The sequence below is a fragment of the Atheta coriaria genome, unplaced genomic scaffold, assembly GCF_025399875.1.
Source record: "Atheta coriaria isolate IRGN ID8LTWV9N9 unplaced genomic scaffold, Caltech_Dcor_3.1 hic_scaffold_6_pilon, whole genome shotgun sequence".
NCBI lineage: Eukaryota > Metazoa > Arthropoda > Insecta > Coleoptera > Staphylinidae > Dalotia > Dalotia coriaria.
In genome coordinates this window covers 9,024,177-9,047,756 of record NW_027045448.1, presented here as the reverse complement: position 1 = coordinate 9,047,756, position 23,580 = coordinate 9,024,177, and the positions used below count along the sequence as shown (strand labels likewise).

The 23,580-nt window shown below is 36.9% G+C and overlaps 5 protein-coding genes and 1 long non-coding RNA gene across 8 annotated transcripts in view; 4 read left to right on the top strand and 2 right to left on the bottom strand.

Annotated features, from left to right (window-relative positions):
* Positions 1-963, top strand: part of Syn1 (Syntrophin-like 1) — a 45,520-nt gene extending 44,557 nt beyond the window's left edge. Inside the window, exon 6 of the mRNA XM_065304232.1 lies at positions 4-963. Coding sequence (XP_065160304.1) covers positions 4-96 — 93 coding nt within the window. The 3' untranslated portion in view covers positions 97-963. The remainder of the gene's footprint in view (positions 1-3) is intronic.
* Nop10 (Nop10 ribonucleoprotein) lies at positions 961-1,631 on the bottom strand. The gene is made up of 3 exons (XM_065304236.1): positions 1,471-1,631; positions 1,247-1,289; positions 961-1,190 (listed from the first exon to the last, which is right to left on the bottom strand). The coding sequence occupies exons 1-3, from the start codon at positions 1,522-1,524 to the stop codon at positions 1,093-1,095; spliced, it is 195 nt and encodes a 64-aa protein (XP_065160308.1). The 5' UTR covers positions 1,525-1,631; the 3' UTR covers positions 961-1,092.
* A 145-nt stretch (positions 1,632-1,776) lies between these two features.
* Positions 1,777-5,737, top strand: LOC135793322 (uncharacterized). 2 transcript variants are annotated; one of them, XR_010548606.1, is made up of 4 exons: positions 1,777-1,862; positions 2,360-2,403; positions 4,716-4,852; positions 4,921-5,737. It is a non-coding gene; the product is annotated as an uncharacterized lncRNA (long non-coding RNA). The 2 variants fall into 2 exon arrangements; XR_010548607.1 differs by lacking the exon at positions 1,777-1,862 and adding an exon at positions 1,874-2,248.
* Positions 5,738-10,047: 4,310 nt separating this feature from the next.
* On the top strand, positions 10,048-12,165 carry LOC135794537 (protein yellow-like). Its single transcript, XM_065305846.1, has 3 exons — positions 10,048-11,540; positions 11,768-11,985; positions 12,052-12,165. Exon 1 carries the CDS (start codon positions 10,081-10,083, stop codon positions 11,266-11,268), a length of 1,188 nt encoding a protein of 395 aa, XP_065161918.1. The 5' UTR covers positions 10,048-10,080; the 3' UTR covers positions 11,269-11,540; positions 11,768-11,985; positions 12,052-12,165.
* Positions 12,131-23,475, bottom strand: Prp16 (ATP-dependent RNA helicase l(1)G0007). Its single transcript, XM_065305845.1, has 11 exons — positions 21,952-23,475; positions 21,529-21,893; positions 21,311-21,463; positions 21,060-21,253; positions 14,163-14,426; positions 13,853-14,101; positions 13,502-13,729; positions 13,179-13,350; positions 12,977-13,118; positions 12,716-12,876; positions 12,131-12,645 (listed from the first exon to the last, which is right to left on the bottom strand). Exons 1-11 carry the CDS (start codon positions 23,232-23,234, stop codon positions 12,212-12,214), a joined length of 3,645 nt encoding a protein of 1,214 aa, XP_065161917.1. The 5' UTR covers positions 23,235-23,475; the 3' UTR covers positions 12,131-12,211.
* On the top strand, positions 14,999-20,361 carry l(1)G0469 (lethal (1) G0469). Of its 2 annotated transcripts, XR_010548913.1 has the most exons (4): positions 14,999-15,961; positions 18,306-18,583; positions 18,824-19,021; positions 19,719-20,361. XR_010548913.1 is itself a non-coding variant. In XM_065305849.1 (3 exons), exons 1-3 carry the CDS (start codon positions 15,631-15,633, stop codon positions 19,806-19,808), a joined length of 699 nt encoding a protein of 232 aa, XP_065161921.1. In that variant the 5' UTR covers positions 15,008-15,630; the 3' UTR covers positions 19,809-20,361. The 2 variants fall into 2 exon arrangements, 1 of the variants encoding a protein (XP_065161921.1); XM_065305849.1 differs by lacking the exon at positions 18,824-19,021 and having other exon boundaries at positions 15,008-15,961.
* Positions 23,476-23,580: the final 105 nt, after the last annotated feature.

The following is a 23,580-nucleotide window of genomic DNA, read 5'->3' as shown; positions in this document are numbered from 1 at the left end:
CAGGAACTGGACATGGACGGATGTCCCAAGCCAATAGTATTTATACTACACAACTTTTTGTCTGCCAAAATTCATCGACTCGGATTATACGCATAAATAAAAGCGGTGATGAAGCAGCGGTTTTAGATGAACCTCCTTCCGAAGAAAGGTTGCGTCAATTAATAATTGGACGAACGAATCGATTTCTTCTCCGTTGTGAAAGAATATTCCGTGACTGCCGTTCGTCCCGTCATCGAAATCAATCAAAATGGTCAAGCATCAAAAAGCACAAGTCGACTACAATGAAAAATCAAACGATGGCATGCCCTTTAATTGTTTATCATTAACAAGTATTTTACTTCTTATTAGGTGATCTTTTAGTCGGTCTAATTTATACATGTTTGTGCCTTTGCTCTATGTTCATAAGATGCATAGAGAAATGGTACAAATTTAGCTCTCATTAGTATTTTTATAACTAGTTTTAAACAAATTTCCATTACCATATAAGACACAACGATTTATTTGTTAGATGAATATTTTCAACCGAATCCAAAGACATAGTCAAGTCTCAAATCTACCTATACAATTTCTTTATATAAAAGTTAATTGTACTTTTACTGCTTTTACAAGAACGTATGTTTAGAATTGTTATATATAAAAAAAAACTTTACAATGATGAAACTACTACTCTACCATTTCAAAAGTGTGTGTGGTATCAATGTTACTTACTCCAAAAACACTTGAGAAGTGAGTTAACATTAACTAATATAAATTTAATGAAACTATGTCCATGATTGTACATACTGAGAATGATAGCTTTTTACTGCGTGGTTTAGTAGTTACATTGATATGGTTAGTGACAAATATTTGATGATTACAATAAATCTGTAAATATAACATTGTAATACCACTAATACTCCAAACAAAAAATAACATAGTCAGAACATATATTATTGTATAGCAATAAATGTAAATTCATCGTTATATCAACGCATTTATTATTACCTTCAATTTGAACATTAAGTTGAATTACAAACATATATTCTAGATTGAGAATGTGTAAAAGGGAATTTAAGTTTAATTCTTATAAAATAAGCAATATAATACATGGTTCTAATAAACAACTTCGGGTTTTTGAGTCATTAGAATGCCGAAACGTTTCTTGATGGTTATTCGCTCCCGCGAGTACTTATCTTCAGGTGAGAAACGTGCTAAAAAAATTGTTTTGTAAGTATTATATCGTAATAATTTGAAAAGACAAACATACCAGGATGAGCAGATAATGTTGGCTTTCCATCAGGCCCATTTTTCTAAAACAATAAATACAGACTATTCAATGACCACAAATTAAGCCAAGCAGAACATGTATGTATAATAATTTCAATAGCCATAGCAACAATAAAAAGCATTCTAGCTTCAGTGCTCAGTCTACATGGTTACCGAATTTATACAAACTGTTAAGAGTAGCGTAAGGAAGACTTCAATAATCACCTTCAACGTGTAACAGCGATTGCCGCTTTCGTCCAAGTAATACATCAAATACATTTTAATTTGGTTTAAATTTGTTGATCTTCTAAAACACGTGCGTGCAAGACAACACGAGTCACGAGGTTATGTGCGCATTCAATTGTTTTATAACTGCTATGCCTAGATGGCAGTCATAGCACTCACCGAGAAGGATTTGAGAAACATTACAAAATCGAGTTATACGACTTATTTTTATATTTATCGACAAACGTGGGCATGAGAATTGTTTTGAATACAATGCTGTTATCTGTGATTCGATGTAAACAACGTTTTTAACGCATGTGTACCGCGCGCTGTCTCCTAGCGCCACATCAACTTGCTGCATGCAGCGAAGTCTTCTTTAGTTTAAATCACAGGTAATGTGCCGACGACGCGCCTGCTTTATGCACCTCTTGCTTTCTTATCATATACTGTCCCGTCGTTGTTTACGCAGTTTCGGCATGCAGTCGTGTTTTGAGAGACTTATATCGTTTATTCGAAGTTCAATATTCCAAATTTGTGTTATACTCGAAGATCAATTGACTATTTATTTGTACTTTTCGACTATAGTAATTTGTTTAATGTTTGTAAATGCCGATATTTGTTCGCGTTTGCTATGTATATTACAAGTCACGGGATAGTGGATTTGATAACATTCTTCACTCGGCGTTGTGTTTGGTGTCGGTTGCTAAATTAATCGGATATATATAGGTATATCGCCACATATTGATTCTCATCATTATGAAAGAACCATCAGGCTCGTGTAAGTATCTTTTAACTAAACAGCACAGATTGTTTATTTTGTGTTGATTGTTAATTATAACGAAATTAAATTGTATGAAATATTGTTGTTTTAATTTATGTTTTCTTTTAGTTACACCACTCGTTCTACTCGGCTGTCCAATAAGCTGTACCCCGGTAAGTTTATATTTAAATTATATTTTTTGGTCAAATTTACATGTGCTGTTTATAAACAAGTTTTCTATTTATCACGTACCTACTACCTACCTACCTGTGACACAAATAGTCGCGTGCCCTGCTTAGACAAAATTTTAAGTGTTGAAGATATTGGCAATTCAAAAAAACCAACAAAAGATTCCAATTTTTAGCACTTTTAGTCACGTTTTTGGACCTTTTCCTCCACGAAATTAAAATATTTTAAATATCATCAAATGGAAAATTTTCAAATCTTATAAATTTCAATCCGTTGGTCGCTATCGCTTTTAGTTTAAAAGATATGCACTATTAAAGTTTATTGACTTGAATATGTGAAGAACGTTGATTTTTCCCTGTTTCTTTCGTTAGATTTCAATTAATCGCAATTGTATAGTTGAGCCTCATTCGGTATACCTTAGCAAGGTGTTGATAGAAGCGACTCGTGTTCAGGGCACCGTACGAAACTAGCGGTAAAAGTAAAGAGCGGTAAAAGTAAAGATTTGCATGATTTTTTCTTATAACCTATTTTTTTAAATTGCTTATATCTCTAATTTAAGTAGCCTATCTTATAGAGAATTTTTCGTAGCTTAAGGATATACGATTCGATCCTCTCTATCTCCTTTAGTTTAGAAGATATCGCTAACGAACATATTTAGATACAATGACATGACCCCCCTCTTTGCATGATTTTTTCTTATAACCTATTTTTTTTAAATTGCTTATATCTCTAATTTAAGTAGCTTATCTTATAGAGAATTTTTCGTAGCTTATGGATATACAATTCGATCCTCTCTATCTCCTTTAGTTTAGAAGATATCGCTAACGAACATATTTAGATACAATGAGAAGACCCCCCTCTTTGCATGATTTTTTCTTATAACCTATTTTTTTAAATTGCTTATATCTCTAATTTAAGTAGCCTATCTTATAGAGAATTTTTCGTAGGTTAAGGATATACGATTCGATCCTCTCTATCTCCTTTAGTTTAGAAGATATCGCTATCGAACATATTTAGATACAATGAGAAGACCCCCTCTTTGCATGATTTTTCTTATAACCTATTTTTTAATTGCTTATATCTCTAATTTAAGTAGCCTATCTTATAGAGAATTTTTCGTAGGTTAAGGATATACCCTTCGATCCTCTCTATCTCCTTTAGTTTAGAAGATATCGCTAACGAACATATTTAGATACAATGAGAAGACCCCCTCTTTGCATGATTTTTCTTATAACCTATTTTTTAATTGCTTATATCTCTAATTTAAGTAGCCTATCTTATAGAGAATTTTTCGTAGGTTAAGGATATACCCTTCGATCCTCTCTATCTCCTTTAGTTTAGAAGATATCGCTAACGAACATATTTAGATACAATGAGAAGACCCCCCTCTTTGCATGATTTTTTCTTATAACCTATTTTTTTTAATTGCTTATATCTCTAATTTAAGTAGCCTATCTTATAGAGAATTTTTCGTAGGTTAAGGATATACCCTTCGATCCTCTCTATCTCCTTTAGTTTAGAAGATATCGCTAACGAACATATTTAGATACAATGAGAAGACCCCCCTCTTTGCATGATTTTTTCTTATAATCTATTTTTCTAAATTGCTTATATCTCTAATTTAAGTAGCCTATCTTATAGAGAATTTTTCGTAGCTTAAGGATATACGATTCGATCCTCTCTATCTCCTTTAGTTTAGAAGATATCGCTAACGAACATATTTAGATACAATGAGAAGACCCCCGTCTTTGCATGATTTTTTCTTATAACCTATTTTTTTTTAAATTGCTTATATCTCTAATTTAAGTAGCCTATCTTATAGAGAATTTTTCGTAGGTTAAGGATATACCATTCGATCCTCTCTATCTCCTTTAGTTTAGAAGATATTGCTATCGAACATATTTAGATACAATGAGAAGACCCCCCTCTTTGCATGATTTTTTCTTATAACCTATTTTTTTTAAATTGCTTATATCTCTAATTTAAGTAGCCTATCTTATAGAGAATTTTTCGTAGGTTAAGGATATACCATTCGATCCTCTCTATCTCCTTTAGTTTAGAAGATATCGCTATCGAACATATTTAGATACAATGAGAAGACCCCCCTCTTTGCATGATTTTTTCTTATAACCTATTTTTTTAAATTGCTTATATCTCTAATTTAAGTAGCCTATCTTATAGAGAATTTTTCGTAGGTTAAGGATATACCATTCGATCCTCTCTATCTCCTTTAGTTTAGAAGATATCGCTAACGAACATATTTAGATACAAGATTATAAAATTAACTATTTTCCAGTTTTTGGACGAAGCAGTGGGTAAGTTTATCCATTAGGACCAACTGGAAGGGTTCCGTGGTATTAGCGGAGTGCGTATTGAGGATGATGTTTTGATTACTGAAGATGGATGTGTCAAGTGGACTAAAGTTCCAAGAACGTATGTTATATTTGGGCAATTTATAATCTTTTATATTTTACTATTTTGTTTTTCATTCTGGTTTATAGTATTCAAGAAATTGAAGATTGGATTGCCGGTGTTGATTAAAAGTTGGAATTTTAAAATTCTGTTTTCGACTTGTGATAGATAATTTAATTCTACATCGATTATTTAAGTAACTTTTTAGCTAACGGTAACCGTTTAGGCCCTATTAGGAATTTCAATGAAACATTTGCATGTCGTCGGAATAGTCTAATATAGAAGATTAAAATTGTAATTATCTCGACAACTAAGAAGGCTAGAAAAGATAGAAAATCATATTCTTAGTGCTTGAAAAATTCTTTTCAAGATGGCACCCTAATGAAACCCTAGATAAAATTCTAAATCGGAAACCAGTAACACACTTGTAGATTAAGGCCCTATTGGCATGTAAAAAACATATTTTTAATTAAAATTGCAAATAGATCCTAAAGGGTCAATGTTAAGAAAATAATTACTTAAATAGTCGATATAGAATTAAATTATATCTATCAAAATCCGAAAACAGAATTGCAAAATTCCAAGTATTTCATAAGTGGCATTTGGTGAAAAAAGATTTTGTCATAAAAAAGGCAAAACATTTCTCTTTTTTATGTTGGAATTTTCCTAATCTGTTTTCGGAACCTGTTAGATACTTTAATTCTATATCGATCATTTATGTAATAATTCTTGCTAGTATAGACCGTTTAGGCCCTATTAGCAATTTTAATCAAAAATGTGCATGCCGTCGGAACCTGACTACATTATTATGCGAAGTATATTGCAAATAGGGCCATAACGGTCACTGTTAGCAAACAAATTTACTTTAATAATCGACGTAAAATTAAAATCTATCAGAATCCAAAATCTTTTCGTTCACCAATTTTTGTGCCATTTTTATGGTTAGCCCTCGAATATCTTACGACGACGACAAATGGCTATCGGATTTATTATTCAATACAATTCAATTATTTATTTTGTCATGGATAGGAACCATGTTTGTTTCTGGTACAAAAAGGATATAAATGCTGAAACAATAAAGTGTGTTACTTACATATTTATATTCGAATTCCTCTAACATGTACTTTCGTGATAAAATATTCCAGAGCTGTGATACTGTGTTGTTATGGGGGGATATATTTTGCGCATAGTTCTTTTTCAACAGCCCAGTGAACAACATAGTATCACAAAGTTTTATTCTCATTATTATCTTTTAAACTTGTTATAAGTGAATATGTTAACAACATAAAACTAAACGTTTGTGATTGTTTGATTTTTGCTTGAATTGTGTTATTGTTTTTAAAAACATGATTAAAGTAGAAACATAAATAGTAGAATCAAATAACAATAATAAAAACACTCGGTGGTCGAGTGGAGACGTGCACCTGCTGGCATGCTAGCAGACACGGATCGAATCTCAGGTGTAAAAGGCATTTTTCTCAAATATAAAAATATCAAGTGTAAGTTGGGTTGCATATATAAATTGCAACGAAATATAAGAGAAATTGAAATACAAGTGAAGGCAATATGAAAAATCAGAAAGCAAGCAAGTGGAGAAACGGAGAACAGAAGAAGAAGGAAGAAGAAGTATAGGAGAAGATAGAAAGAAGAGAACAGGGAATAGAGTAGAGAATAGGAGAAGATAGAAGAAAGGACAGGGAGGAATCAGATTTTTAAATTTTTTGGCGCGTGTCGTTAGACAGTCTAAGGACTGCTTCGATGTGTCCATTGCTCCCGGCCCATCCTACAGCTACGATGTCTCTACGCTTCATCCCCAGGATTCTTAGGCATATCAACAATTTTTACGGTGGGGGATCATCCCCCGAGTGGGAGAACTCCTTATAAGGACATTCCTTATAAGGATTTGTATAGATATTTCCAAGTGTCGTCTCTCTCAGACCCGATCATAACACTAACTAAGAAATACTCACCTGTTCTGACCTATACCTGAAATGATAGAAAGGAGGGGTGTACAAGACATAAGACATTACCATTGCTTTTAACATTTCTTTATTAACAAATTACATAAAATACAGCTTCAGAATTTGCAGGTTTAATTCCTACAGATCACGTGACGTCATTTTAAAACATGTTTATCACCTGCATAGCCACGACATGCAAACAGCTATCAAATTTCAAAGGATAACACTAGAAAATACCAAATTACACCCTGTTTTCGCGTGACATCACTGGAAAATTATATACCGGGTGCTAACAAAAGAAAATCTACAATGTAAAGAGAAAATGGCTTCAAACCAATAAAGATTGGCAACTATTTTCTTGAGCAAGGAAAATGTATATACAGAATGTTGTCAAAAGAAAATCTTCTATTTATAATAAAAATCACCCCATATCAATAAATTTTTCTCTGATCATAAAGGAAAATTTATATACAGGGTGATACAAAAAGAAAATACAAAATACGATTTCTATTACCCGTTTCCACCTGGATATCTAGGAGAGGTGATAGGTGCGAGGATAGAACATAATATATAATACAATTATTAATAATTATAATTATTACTTTTAAAAAAATACTAAATCTTGATCTCTTATACCCAGAAACTAGCAAACATGTGAAGCCAATTACAAATAGAAATATACAGATACAAAAGCAATAATCAGGCACGATAAACGGAACCTAACGGAAGCAAATAGGCAGCCGACGGAACGCGACAATATTGCACTACTCGCATTACCTCGTGGATTAAAAGCGACCATTTTCAGAGCTTCTACTAATTTGACTGATCGTTTATCCTTATCGGGTGACGAATCCGCATTTGACAGTTTAATTAATCGAATGATAATAGAATATAGTATTTATGTTACACACCTTCTTACGTTTTCGTAGGTGACATATTCCACAAGAGGCACAAATGGTGGTGGTAATTCCAATTAATAATTAAATGAATACACAAAACAAAACCACTAGGAATTCTTAGCCGACGGGAGATATCCGCCGTCCGACGGCAAACACGTGCGTATCTAGTACAACTACGCATCTCTGGGTTCCACGCGCGATATCTCAATAACTATAGGCCGCACTCATCGGATACTTCTAAATCTTATCTTTGCTGACCGATTTTAATTCAACTACCGACTTAAAATCACAAGGTACACCAATGTTAGATTAAGGTAATGTTAGGTCTTCCCATTGTATCGAAATATGCTCGTTAGTGATACCTTCTAAACTAAAGGAAATAGAAAGGAACGAATCGCATATCCTTCACAAAACACAAAAAGTGGTACTTTATATACGGACGGCCAAGCCGTACAAAATATTCATTATTATCTTGTTCTATAAAGAATATTCGGAAGTTTTCTAATCTTCAATGACGTTACCAGGGTGACGGTAAAAATGATTCTTGTTCATGGTATCGTACGAGGCTGTCGATCAAAGTGAATCGTATTCAAGGCACCGTGGAGGGTGACAGTAGAAGTGACTCGTAATCAGGACACCGTACAAGGGCAGCGGTAGAATGACTCGTGTTCAGAGCACCGTACATGGGCACCGGTAGAGGTGACTCGTGTTCAGGGCACCGTACAAAGGCAACGGTAGAAGTAATCGTATTCAGGGCACCGAACAAGGGCAGCGGTAGAAGTGACTCGTGTTCAGGGCACCATACGTGGATGATTGAATAGCTGACTTTCATTTGCCCATTTTTTCTTATGAATTAAAATTTAATCTCTTAAATTTTTAATTTTACTAACTTATTTTATTGAGAGTTGTCCGTAGATTAAGACTCGGCAATTCATTCCTTTCTATCTCTTTTAGTTTACGAGATATTCACAATTGAAATAAATCGTCAAAAGTTGAAAAATTGCACTTTTCGCATCCTTAGTCGCAATTTTGGACCTTTTATCCCACGAATTTAAATTATTTATAATTAATATCTATTAAAGAATTTTCCATTCATAATTTCATAATCTATAATTTTCTGGTTGCTATCTCTTTTAGTTTAGAAGATATTCACTGTCGAAAATCAAGAACCCCTTTTGTCCATTTTACCTTATGAATTAAAATTTCATCTCTTAAATTTCCAATTAACGATTGCCCGCGGATTTTCCCCTGGGCCCGCGCTGGGCGCCGCTGGCTCTCGACGGCCCTGTACGAGGCTGCAGCGAAGGCCGAGATCGCAGCCATCGGCACACAACAATCTTGAACTATGGTTATATATATGCATTAAAGTAAAGCAATCAATTGAAAAATGCAAAGAGAAATATATGATACAAACTATGTGATTTAATAAAAGTACCTATTATTAATTTCTTCTATAGTTAAAGAAATGCGAGAACATACCTTGATATAAAATAAAACTGCGGCATTTCACTGGTGAAATTTATCGACGAGTATCCGACGGCTAACGGTACATCAATCATGCAGAAGTAACTCTGCGTATGTTCAATCCGCGTTTATCACATACCGAACATCTCCTGCACTCCTGCACCCTCCTGCACTTCACCACTATCGCACAAGGCAATTGGGAACAAAACGTAATAAAGCAAAGAAAAACTGATTAACTTAAGGAGTCGCGAAGACTTGCGCGTTCAGACTAGCTGACGGTAAGAATAAGACTAACACCGTACGCAAGCCAACCGCGTGTGCCGACAACGGCACACAGGTTAGATGAGATAAGAAAAACTTGTTTCTTTATAGACTCGGGTCTTGTCAGTGTAGTAGTGTCGAAAACAAAAACAATTCAATTACGCATTGAATATTTATTTATTACCTGACTCCATTTCTATTCTACCCGATAAGTAACTAGTAGAATAGAATTGACTTCTGAACATATAGCAAATTATTTAATTCATAGAGCAATCGTGTCTTCTTTTCCACTAACTTTTATAATTCAGAGAAAAGTAGTACATAAAGTGGGTAGTCCTTTAGAATAACTTATAACTTTGCTAATATTTTATTAATTTACCAAACATTGTTGCTTATATAGCAAAAACCTTTGTGGATTCCTTTAAACCTACGTGTTTCCTCATTTTAGTAATTGTTGCCTCGTGAGCCACTGTCAAGGCATAATATGACATATCATTTCAAAAACAAAACATGTTACCTTATCTTTGCAAAAATGCAGGAGTAAATTTTAAAATAATGAACATTGAATGAACCAACTACCACCTACATTCTTCAATAATTCTCGTACACTCATATTCCACTTGGTAACTGATTTAGCATAATAGCGTGGCGTATAACCGAGGTAATGTCTACTAATAAAAGTACAATAGTTATTAATGAAGTGGCATTCTTCGTGATTTTACTATATATTAGTAAAGCAACAGAAGTAAAAGAAGTTTACAAATGGAACAATGTAAACTTCACGTGGCCTAATCAATTGGTGTATCAATATAGTCTCCAGGCAGGTTTATATATACCTGCAAATAATTTTCCGACCAATATAAAAATCTATGGCAGTCGAATATATACAGCGTTGGGGCGATATTATTCAGGAACTCCTGTTACACTGGGATATGTACCACTTAAATCAAACAACGTTTCGCCCTTGGTGACGCCATTTCCAAGTTGGGAGATGAATGTTCAATGTGACTGCAAAACCTTACAAAATGTAAACGCAATTGACATTGATAAAAATGGAATCATGTGGATTTTAGATGGTTTGAGACATAATAATCTAACAAATTGTCCTTCAAAATTAATTATTTACAATATTACATCACATAAAATAATTTCCACTTACGATTTTCCATCAGAAGGAGGTCAGACCAATGCTTACTTGGGAGACATTGTTATAGATGGTAACTTTGCCTATATAACAGACAGTAATGCTCAAGATCCAGGTATTATTGTATATTCAAAGAAGAAGAACACGTCATGGAAGTTACGCGATGCCAGCATGTTTCCGGACCAAAACGCATTAACATTTAAAATTGGAAAATCTAAATTCAACTATTATCATGCAGTGGGACCAATTACAGTTTCGCCATATACTGGCAATTCAAAGAAAAACAGATTTATCTTTTACAGCCCAGTGAGCAGTTTAAATATCTATAAACTAAACGTGGATGTTATTCAAAACCGAGATTTGATAACACAAAATTCATGGCGAGATTACGTCCATGTTGCGGGCACAAAAGCAGATCAATCATATAATTACGTTATGAATCACAACGGAGATATGTATTTTTGTTTACTGAATAAAAATGCACTTGCCAAATGGAATGTTGATAAGGGCTTCCGTACTGCAAGTTTTGTCGCAAGCAATAACATGATAAATTGGTGCACAGGTGCAGCTTTCAGTAGGGATCATTTGTATTTAATAAGCGGTAATTTAAGTAATTATTTTATAAATGGTGTGAAACCCACGATAGAAATGAATTCGTTTCGCCTCTTAAAAGTTTCTATAAAAAATAGAAATAAACGATATTCATAATTACACATATTGTCATAGAAATCAATATTTAATAAAAATGTCATATTTTATATCAAGGTATTATTAGATTAGTGAAGTGGCTTTCTGTGTCATAAAAATTTTAAATATTAAATGTTTGATATGTTTTAATAAATGTTTTGTATTAAAAGTTTTTGCTTGTGAAGAAATTCCTGCAAATTATTTATTATAAAGAATGTGAGAGTACAAAATCGCGCACAAATGGATTCGCAACGTACTTATGTTAGAGATAATGAAACCAAAAGAAATAAACGGTAAATCGATGCTATCAAGTAATCAGTTAATCGAAAATATTCTAGAATTACAAAATTAATCAACGTAAACACGTATTTGATTGCGTATCAAATGATTCTTTTCAATAACGAATGATAATTACATTAATTACAATTAAATCGCGATAATTAGATGAATCATAATAATCATGAGTAAACATATTAGACTATGTAATGTTCAATGTAATTTAAAATATATTTCCATGCAGTTCCAGCCAGAAAAAGGAAAATAACCCTGTGGAAGTCTTTTATTTAAAAGAAGTTCCGGCAAACTGGGGAGTGCAAACAAGCAGCTGTCGCTTTCCAGACTCAACAACAAATACCGCTATAAGTTTGCAGTCCTCAGAAAAGGATGATGATGAGGAATGTTTTCCGGCCTTCAGAAGTTCTTACTCTCGGAAGGGGCGATCTTCTAGCAATAATACACGTATGTCCCTCCCACGTATTTATACCTGATTATCAACATTAACAATATTTCATTTATTGTGAAAAGTGAAAGGAAAATTATTGAACTGGATGAGCATGTGCTTCTGGAATTGTTCGGCAGGTTGTCAAAAAATACCCACCATGGATTGAAATAAAATATACGCTGTAATTGTGAAGTCTAGATATATGTTGTATCAATTTCTTAAAATGTTGTCGATTGTTTTTATTTACAAACCAAATCTAGCAGGTGTCCTTCGCGGGGTTGTACCGGCACTGATAATTTCTTGTCCTTTGTTCAATGCAGCTTCCTTTTTATCCGCAGCTTCTTTACGTTGTCGCATCTCTTCCTGAGCTACTTGCATTTGATTTTCCATTTCTTGTAAATGCTCAGCAGCTTGTTTCTTCTTCGCCCGCCCTGATTTACCCGTTTCTTTCAATGAGAAAAACATAGGACCCAATTCCGCTAACCAGTGACCGTCGACCGAGGTGACACATTGCATATACTCGCGAGCTGTCATTACCAGTTCATGGTAGACAACGTAATCAGGCGTGTTACCCAATCCAAATAGCGCTGAAGTCGGATGCAGATGGCAAGGCATTCCGGTTCGACAGTTTACATACTCACCGATACCTTTCAACCGCGCTGCTTGATGGAAATATGCTGCACACGTACACACAAAAAGTATAATTAGTAACGTTAGTTCATATTTCCAATAAAAGATGTTAAATACCTGAACAAATACACTTCCGCACCACGTCCCAGTCGGTTCCGCACGACTTCAACTCTAATTTTTGTTGTATAACGATGTCCTTCAACTGTTGACGCACTTCGCGCACCTTGCGCATCGCCTTAATGTGTATAAAGTGCTCGTTACACCAGTGCGACGAATAACTGAAAGAAGCAATTGTAAAATTAAGTGAATTATGTAAAACGAACATTAATACGCGTCTCATTAGCGCTGTTAAGTTAATGTAATAAGTAAAGCACGTACTTATTCTGTTTCCATTGGTTGTACACGTTGAGGTACGTCAAGTGATCGCTTTCCGGAACCTGGAATTTTTCACGTACTCCGTCTGCTTCTTCTTCGCGACCTTTAGGACGATAGAAAATCGATGGCACAGAAAGCATTGAAACTGTAAATAATTATTATTTCATAAATATATAGCCAATCGATTAGTAGCGCTAATTATTACCAATAATTAAAATTTCCTGAGTGCATCCCATATCACTGGAAACAATAAGCATTTGGCACTGCGGCGGATCTAACGGAAATTCAGCCATCTGGCGGCCGAGCTTTGTTAACACACCTGTGTGATCCAAAGCACCAAGTATCCATAATTGATATAAGGAGTTCAGAATATTGTCCTGCAAACATTAATTTAACGATGAACCAAAAAAAGACTATCATAAATGCCAAGTTCGACGAAAGATTAACATTTTTCCAAAAATAAAAGTCTAGACATAGCACTATTTTTTGCACTATTTATTAAACGCACGCCAAAAATAATTTACTCACTTGAGGAGGCGGGTCCATGAAATGAAACTGTAGTAAATCTTGAACGCCCAATGACTTCAAAAGGAGCACGGTATTCGCCAAATTCGTTCTCTGAATTTCGGGTACGGTCGTGATCAACAGTTCGTCCTTGTACTGCCGTTCCGTGTAGAGACGGAATGCCTGACCGGGTCCAGTACGACCAGCGCGGCCCGATCTCTGATTTGCGTTCGCTTGGCTGATTGGATAAATCTGGAAAAATATTTAAATATGGACATACAAACAACCACTTTAAATACCACGATAAAAGTTTAAAAACACAAGTATGAATCATACCAAAAATGACACAAATATTATTGCAAAAATATAAAATACCTGTAAAGCGTCCATGCCAATTCGAGGATTATAAACCTTCAACTTGCAATAACCGGAATCGATGACAAATATAATACCATCGACCGTAAGTGAAGTTTCCGCGATATTCGTCGCAACTACACATTTCCGTATACCCTCCGGTGATCGTTGAAAAATCTTCGCTTGCAAATCAGACGGCAATTGCGAATAAATTGGCAGAATCGAGAGCTCGGGCGCGTTGTCGATTTCGCCAAGTCGCTCTGCCAACACCTTAATAAGAGAACGTTAACATTTAGAAACGCATTCGTTTGCATTAAAATGAGATAAATACCTCGCACGTCACTTCGATATCTTCCTGACCAGGCATAAAAATCAAAATATCACCCGAAGGCGGCTGAAGGTGAATCTGCAGAGCCTGTTTCACGGCGCTGTCGACGTAATCGTCGACCGGATTTTTCGAAAATAGCGTTTCAACCGGAAACGTGCGTCCAGGAATCGTAAATGTCGGCACGTTCCCGAAAAACATCGAAAACTTGCCAGAGTCCATCGTGGCGGAAGTGACGATCAATTTAAGATCGTGTCGTCTAGCAACTATCTGTAATATTAACGAAAGAAAAACACAATGGAATTAAAAATATTATTCTTAAAATACACATATGTATTTTATCCGTAATATCTTTAGTAAACACAACTTTGCCTTACATATTACAACTGATCTTAACAAAAATCGATGCCCTGATTCTGAAAGTATATTAATATTTCAAACACAGCTTTCTACGCTGTAAACAAACCGCTGTTGTAATTATTTAACAAGTTTACAACTTCTACACAGTAAATTCTGCTAATTAATTACGTGACATTTCGAGTGGAGGCGCCACTAGCTTCCTGCTACCAAACTATTACATTTAAGTCTGGTTTCATTTCATCTCGCATAATTTAGTTTATTCATATCAAGTCTTCATAAAAACTTGGCAAACAATTTGCATGAGCAATGTCTGCGCTCCGCCGTTGCAAGGCCGGCGGAATTTGTTTACATTCAAACTCGTTTGCAGACACGCCGCGCCTCGCGATCCAACCGGCGGCGGGGCCGGGAGAAGGGCGTGCGGCGGGCGCGGTTTAAGCGCAAAACCTGACTGGAAGCATGCACGCCATGCACGCGGTGCTGCGCACAAACGTCGTCGCGTACACACGCTCGTATTGCCCCGTATATACAATCGTATCCCCGCATTAATCCCACGCCGTGCGTCCGTCTCATATCGCGAGCGCCGGAACACATACGCAAACCGCACGCCGCCGCCGTCGATTCAGAAAAATCGAGACATTTATCAAACGACAATCGCCACTCGGCAAGCTAGCGCGCAAAGTACGCCCCAGCTACTGACTTTATTATCACAACATACCGGCGCGTACGCATAATAAACATTTTAAAGCCGGCTGCATTCATTGCACACCGCGCGCGCTCCTTCAGACTCGCGCTCACAGAGCGGCTCCTCCACACTCCACGACTCCGCACTCATTGTGAGTTCGTTGCCGCATAAGCTCGCGCGCTCCGCAATACGAATGAACGATAAATAACCGCTCGCAACTGACTTCGAAAAGTGTTAAACACTGTGTCAAACGCGCAACCTTCTTATCTCTCATTAACGTTGCCAGCGCACTTCTAACTAAATACAAAATAAATCACCCGCGCTCGTTTGCTCGTTGGCAGCGGGGAAGTCCGGAGGAGTTTTGTTTGTTTTAAATGTTACTAGTTTATTAGCGTGTGTGTGTTGAACGCGCAAAGCGAAAAGGCCGCCGCTATGATGCTTTACGAGGCAGTGCATCTGCAGCAATCGGAGGCGTACTACGATTATACCAACCCAACCACGGCGAAGATGAAGGAACGCGAACGTGTAAAGGTGCAACGCACCAAGAGTCTCAGCAACGTGCAGCGCTTCATCAATCAACAGCAGGACATCTCGCGCAGGGGTAGTTACGTCGTCGGGCAAAAATTACGCGAGTCCAAGTGGTTCAATCATGATGAGCTGAAAGTCTTCTGTGCGGTGGTGGAAACTGGATTCATTGTGCAGCGGAAGGATGACATCAATGATGAGCTCGAATTCGGCATTGCCGTTTGGAATACCGGCGAAGGTGAGCTATCTTTTGTAATGAGGTCAATCGGCGTGCGATTACTTAAATTACTGAGATTACTGCGTGTTTACCGGGCAGCCACAACGCACTCCACGGTGCGCGGTGCCAACGAAAACAACATTGTGCATTGAGAATAAATTACGAGTGCATTTTCCAAACACACTGCATGTAAAAGTGTATACGAGCATTCGTAGTAATACGAGCGCGCGCGTACTCCGCCGGCACGAAAACACGCCGCAAAAATATAAACACTCGTTGAATGAGAGGCATTGCAATGTGCAATTAATATGCCGAAGGCGCAGATTCTATAAATAGCGTGCGCGGTGATTATGTGCGTGACGTGTTGATGTTTATGCTGCTGCACCAAAACCACACACATACGCAACCGGCTATCGTAATGCAAAACGCGTTGTCTATAATTAGAGAAACTTGTAAAAATTCAACTGATATCAATAATATTCTTATCTTGTTTATAGTAACATTCTAATTTTTAAAATTACAATATTCTTAAGTTTATAAACATTTTACGCAACACCAAGTATACAACACACATACACAGCGAGAGGTCATGTTTTGGTTGACATCGCGTAACAACTTTCATACCATAATCGCCGGTTAAATTAAGTCAATCTAATTAACGAAAAGCAACGTGTTGCAGGCGTACTTATCCGGGCGTTTTATTAACTGCGCAATTTCAAGATTGCCTCAAGAGGCGACCCAGAGCGCCAACGGCAGTGGGATACGCATGTATGTGTGAACATTCCGCGGTGTAGAGGTAAATGTGCTCGCCTGCCTGCGTCCACGCAACAAGAGGACAAGACAACTGGCACGTAGCCCACATCGCGATCGAATTATTACGTTTTCAGCCTTTCCAAAACACCAAATACAAAGAAAAACCGCCTGATTGTTCTTTGCCGGGGCCAAGGAACAACCAGATTTGTAGTATGTAACAGATTTATTAGCTTTGTTTCATTGGATCTGCTCGCGAGAACAGTTGACACACTTTATTGCACATGTTTGCCATTAATTAATGTAATTTAAGCGCCTTGTGCAATCAACTGAAATATGCACTGGGACAATGAATCATAATCACAATGAATCTTTGGTACGAGCTTTAGTATTCGTGGAATAAATATAGCTCAAACAAGGATGATTTAATAACTGTTTTAAAATAGCCCGAGCAATGCAAACATTGTCTGTGTACAATGTGCAGTGTTCACAAATGACAAATATAAAACGTATAAAGAATAGTAAAGAACGTTTCAATGTAATTATTATTGCGCAGTCCCCCACGTTGGCTATGCAATTTAATTGATGTAAATAGTAGTAATACATTTATCAAAAACAGCGATTACCATTATCATTATTTCGTGTAAATGGTAAATTAGGAGTATACACGCTCGTTATCACCCTCGCGGAGTGAAGTCGAGCGGATGAACTTGGGTTCAAAAATAACATTTGAATATAAATAAACTTTTATGTAAATGAAGCTGTTCGCGATGTGTCGCCTTAATGCGTGCATCAAAGCGTGCGAAAACTGAGCGAATCGAGCGCCAAGGTTTTCACACGAGATTAATTTATTATAATGCCATTTAAAATTACGGCCGATTTGTAAAAATCGTTGTTTCGTATATATAAATCTGCCGCCCGATTGCTTCCTGCACTCTTCCGCATGAAACGTGCGGAAATGTCAAGCGGGTCTCATAAATGGCGTTGAAACTTTCTACTCCGCGTACCACGTACGACACGCGTAAATCAAATACAAATACTTGGTAATGCATATTAATGAAAGGTGGAATGTATTTTTAAAAAGTAAACAATGCATACACATAGTGCACGAGGTAATCCGCGCGCTGCCCGCCCAGGAACGCAAAACGAACCGTGCTAATTTTATCTATTGCGACTTTGTAGCGCGATATTCAAGGCCAACATGGCCATACATAATCGCAAATAAGCCTTTTTTCCAACGAGTTATAATATTTATTTTAAATGGTAGATAATAACTGAATATCAATGTGCGCGAAATGTTAACGACACTTTGATTAAATGCTCGCCGTTATCGCCGGGGTTGCAACATGAAAATTACGAAACGCGAAACAATAAAAACAAACAAAACAATTTCGAATTGTTTTTCGGTGTGTTTGCACGTCAAGTACGGCCTGGCTATTTTTGTATCCTTCCACTGGCGCCGACCTTACGAAGGCTGCACACATGTCACGGCGCATGATGATTGTTTTCGACGCGCGTGTTATATTTTGATTACCTTATCAAACAATCATTCAATTCGTCGTCACTATGATTATGGCATGCACTAATTTTAATTTTGTTTGTGTATAAATTTCAGAAAAGAGTAAAAATCCGGAACAAATAAAAATCTACGCGTTGCATCCACACAAAAACAACTTTCGCGTGGGACAATTCGACTTGCTCACATTCTGGCCGCTCGGCACAAAGCTGCGCATCTACAATCATTGTGATAAGACGGAAACGCCGCACAGTGAGGATGTCATCCGCAATCAAATCGACTATGCGGAAGCAACCAAACAAAAATGGCACAACTCCGAACATTTCACCTATTGGTGTCGCTACGGTCCGATACAAATCAATCAACGCGTACGAAACGTAAGTTTCTTTTCGTATATCAACGCCGTTTGCCAATGATGAAAAATATTTGATAAAACTGCGTTCTTGGAACGAAAACTTAGTCAGATATTTTCACATCCGACAAACGGCGTCGCAATAGGTGAGAGACCAAGGCAAAACGCATGCTGCCGGAATGTAAATAATACTATCAACGAATTTATCATTTGAGTGTTAATCTATGTACATCTTAATCCAACAAACTTGTTTGTATCTATCTAGATGTTGCGCAAAATAGGTCAAGCGATGTCACTGTTGTTAATACTAAGCGGCAAAGGTATATTAGCACGCGACGTTGGTGCGAAAATAGCGCCCGCCAGGAGATTTAACGCCTCCTGACCGGCTGCTGTCAGTGATGAATTAAATTGTCGAATGGAAATCAATTGAAAACTGAATGATTCACGGTCGTATATTTGTGGAGTAAGTTAACGTCGTTTTCAAGATTCAATTAACACACGCAGAGAATGCAAACATTTGTGGCGTCTTTCCTACTAACAGATTTGTGTTGTGATTGTGGCTGGGATCATGGCATTCAAAACGATCGCAGCCAACCGTCGAGAAACTCTAGAATGTCGACGCGATAATAGTGTTAAATAGTCTAATCACATCGGCAAATAATGGGTAAATGGTTAAGAGATACTAGGGATACTCTCAGACATGCTTCTGATTGAATGAGCTAATGCATTGTAAACATAAACAATTTGTATTGCCGCACGGAGCATTTTAGAGCGATAACGAATTTATTTCTACTGCGCAGAAATTGTTGTCTCACAATTACAACGTGTATGCGGATAAAAAAAAGTTTATAGTAGTAGACGTCGAACAATTCATGCATGTTAGGTACCTACCAGTGTGCATTAAAAAACTCGTTTTATTGAAACACTTTCAATGTCAGTTATAAAATCGGATGAAAACAAGAATCGACATAGCGCCGCGGACATTACGCAATAATCAGTCCAAGTTTCGTTTCTCGTTTGTGTTGTTTTTTCAACATCATTTCACATTTCGCTTCGTGTTAATGTTAAATCTTGTATTGCAGTGCACTTTCGTACATTCACAAACCTGATCATTGATTAACTCTTACGATGTACTATAACTAGTTTGTAATTGTTTACAGATGACTGACGCCAAGTGGGGGAGCTTTGGACTTAATTCTGGACTGCTCCTTATCAAAAAGCGTATACGACGCCTGACGAATTCGAAATGAATGCGACAGTGACGTTTTTACGACGAGAAAAGTGCAATTTTCGTCATGTATTGTTTAATTTATGCGCAACAAATCGCTGCCGGCTGCGTCACAGTGAAAACACAATTGGTTACGTGTTGGGGCAAGCGTTTAGTCATCATTTGAAATGAAAGTTGGAAGTAATTTCCACACCGAGTGAAATTTTTCTCATGTACTTTGTTGCCTCGCAGTTTTATTGACTGTGATTTATGGTGGTTTTCTTAAACACCTTGTATACCTTGTTGCGCGAGTTGTGAGACGTATCGTTATAAAAAATGTAAATATATTTAAACGTTATATTTTACGTCATTGATGTGTTCAGGAAAAGCTCAAAATGAAAGCTATGAAACGTTTAAAATATCAATGCATTTAGAACTTTTCTATAAAGACACATTAGTTGACAATGTATTTTAACTTATGCCCAGTTATTCTGTGACATAACTAATCATTATGATTACGAAATGAATATTATGTTTATACAAAACCAATATTATACTGTTTATAGAAAGAATATATTACTAACTTTGGACCTAGAGACATGCGACTGTTCCAGTCCGATTTAATACCTAAAAAAGTATAGAGCTATCACGTTTCACAGGTACCCGCAACGCAATCAACCAATAAATCTGCAGCTACACCGTCCCACACCGAGGAGAGCCCGCAGATTCGGGGTCGTCAATCATAACAGATCTCAAGGTCTCTTCCTTTTGATTTCTTGGAGAGTATCCCTGGGAATGTTTACACTCCACGAGCCAGGCATTTACTACGGCTTCCTCACCGTTCAAAACACATTTATTTATTTTTCAAGCAAAGAAACCGGTAATAATCACCGAAACATGTGCATTGTTCAGACTTCATGTTTGTTCGCTGTTGCCATAGCAACTTCGCACGTGCCGATGTTGTTTTATGAATTTGTCTTTCAGTACTTTTCACTAATCTCATTTTTATTCGTGTTCAGACAACACTTTGTAATTTTGAGATTATATTTAACACGTAGGTAATAGATAACGGTCATTAATTTCATAATTGTCACAATAAAAGCTTCCCGTTATCAGCATTTGGGTCATTAAGTTTAATACGATTTATGCGCTTCGGCATTGTTTTGATAACATTGTCGACATTGACGCATTGCAATACGCGCACACGCGCGCGCTGGCACGTGAAACGCTCGCTTAGTGTGTACAACCAATGAAAAATAAGGTAAAACTAAAATGTTGTTTTGAAAGCACTCACCTCGCGTAGGAGTCCGAACAGGACATCAGTGCTCAGCGAGCGTTCATGCGCCTCGTCCATTATGATCGCGCTGTAGTGGTCCAGATCAGGTTCTCGCAGACTTTCACGTAGCAGAATACCATCTGTCATGTACTTTATGACGGTGTTATCGGACGTGCAGTCCTCGAATCGAATCGCGTAGCCCACTTCATCGCCTAAGAAAGATTCAAACATGTCACCAAGGAAACAAATTGCCGCGAATGAGTACTAACCTAATTGAGTTCCCATTTCGTCGCTAACTCGTTTTGCAACCGACATTGCGGCTACTCTCCTGGGCTGTGTGCATCCAATCATTCCGTACTTGCTGTAACCATCCTCGTGGAGATATTGAGTTAGTTGGGTCGTTTTGCCACTTCCAGTCTCGCCTACATTCATGAATAAATAATAAACTAGTTACTTACAATCCCAAAATATAAATGGTTATATTTACCGACTATAATTACGACAGAATTGTCTCTGATGACATTCAGGACTTCTTGACGCACAGCAAAAGCAGGTAAATATCTGCGTTGTTCAAGGATTGACTTCTTTCGTGCGAAATCACTGCTTGCTTCCGACTTTGTCATGTGTTCAGCGAATTTATGGTCTGTCTTGTAGTCAGTCGAATCGTCATCTTTGTTATATTTTGCATCTTCATCATCGACTTTCTTCTTAATTCCCAAAATGTTACCCATTTTGGATCCACCCAAATCCCAGTGCTTCTTTTGTGCTTTCCTGCGTTCTTTCTGTTCACGATAAACTCTTACTAGTGGTGAACCTTTTCTAGCTACAATCGCCATGTCCGATGTTGGATCTCTAAAGGAAAATTCGATTTAATTACATTTTAAAACATAAAATGTTTGGTTTTACTTACCTCACAGGAATAACAGGTTCCGGCTGTTTGGTAAACACAATTCGTCCATCCAAAAACGGCGGGACAATGTTATGAACCAATAGATGCACTCGATCAACAGATTCTTCATCAAAGTCTTCATTAAAATCAACAGAATGTACCACGCCAGACGTAAGCATTCGATTTCTCTCCCATAATTCATTATCTTTGTTGATTTGCCTTTGCTGCGCTGACATGCGCTTTTTCTTGCGTTGTTCCAACTGTTCCTCTTTCTTCTTTGTATATTCATCACTCACACTGGAAAATGGATTATTTTCGTCGTCATATCCCTCATCCAAATTGTACCATTCGCGATCGATCCTCCTCTGTTCTTCTTCCCACATGTCCCTATCAACTGTCCCATCCCATTTGCGACCTCCTTGATCATCTTTTTCATCAAGTGGCATTGGCGTTGCACCACTTTTCTTTCTATCTTTCATCCAAGCATTGTATTTATGAGCTGGAGTCACTCTCGGAGTATCATCTTCATACTTTCTTCTAGAATGTTTTCTATCGGAACGTGATGATTCATCATATCTCGATCTGGAACTCCTTTCTGACCAATCACTGTGTCTATCATCTCCTGGCTTTGGCGTTGGGAAATCCCATGATGACTTCTTTGCAGGTGGTAAGTCATCATCATCCTCCCAGGATGCCTTGGAAACATCATTTTTAAGAAAAATATTTGGAGTTTTTGGTTCATCTCTAAACCTTGGGGTCCTGTCATCTCTTCTGCTGCTATCACCTCTGTTATGTCTATCACTTCTATCATCTCTATGCCTATCTTTATCCCTTTTATCATACTTATCACGCCTATCTCTATCTCTTCTTCTATCTCTGTATCTATCCCTATCATTATAATAGTAACTTGAATCCTTAGAACTTTTCATGTCTTTAGTGCTAGCAAACACACCTTTCTCTTTGTTTTTACTTGCCATTCTTTCCAAATACTTTTCTCTTGCTTCATCAGTAATTCCACCAGTGTATGTTGGTGTTTCTTCATGTGGAGATCTGAATTTTCTATTTTCACCTGAATATCGCTCCCTCGGAGTTTTATTGCCTGACTCGTTGTGGTCATCGTCTTCTGTAGTGAACGACATTTTACGGGCAGCTTCTTCCTTTTCTTTGCGTTTTTGTGCCGCCAATCTATCAAGGCCCAATAATGAGGGTTGAGGAACTTTGAAGGAAGGTGGTTTCTTCTTGACTGTGAGACCACCTTTCTCGATGACACTACCCGCGAGCCGATGCACTCCATCGTCATCCATTACAACAAGTTCTTTAGAATTATTAAATGATTTAAACAACAATAAATCGCGTCTATACGTCGCAGAACGATGTTTTTAAGGTTACAACTTTGTTTTGAGTTTTGAGGTTGGTTAGTATGTTTTGAACATCCAAAAACGGTTGTTTATAGTAGGCAACTTTACCAACAGTGCAACTAAAAATTATGAGCTTGAAATTTAAGACTTTCTCTATTTTGCAGCATTAATTTAGTGTTTAGAAAATTATAAATTGCAATAAAAATTAAATACTGGTTTACTTTTGTGTTTTTTACTGATATGAATAAAATTTAATAATTAAATTTGTTTTGCAAACAAATTTAGAAATACT

Excerpts from the sequence above, each read along its gene's own strand:
- Prp16 (XM_065305845.1), bottom strand. The coding sequence starts at position 23,234 with ATGGATGACGATGGAGTGCATCGGCTCGCGGGTAGTGTCATCGAGAAA. Across the intron at positions 21,464-21,528 it reads TTCTGTCGTAATTATAGTCG|GCGAGACTGGAAGTGGCAAA; the intron begins GTAAATATAACC and ends TCATGAATGTAG. Across the intron at positions 13,730-13,852 it reads TTGGCATGGACGCTTTACAG|ATTTATCCAATCAGCCAAGC; the intron begins GTATTTTATATT and ends ATATTTTTCCAG.
- Nop10 (XM_065304236.1), bottom strand. The coding sequence starts at position 1,524 with ATGTATTTGATGTATTACTTGGACGAAAGCGGCAATCGCTGTTACACG. Across the intron at positions 1,290-1,470 it reads ATCGCTGTTACACGTTGAAG|AAAAATGGGCCTGATGGAAA; the intron begins GTGATTATTGAA and ends TTATTGTTTTAG. Across the intron at positions 1,191-1,246 it reads AACATTATCTGCTCATCCTG|CACGTTTCTCACCTGAAGAT; the intron begins GTATGTTTGTCT and ends CAATTTTTTTAG.
- LOC135794537 (XM_065305846.1), top strand. The coding sequence starts at position 10,081 with ATGTCTACTAATAAAAGTACAATAGTTATTAATGAAGTGGCATTCTTC.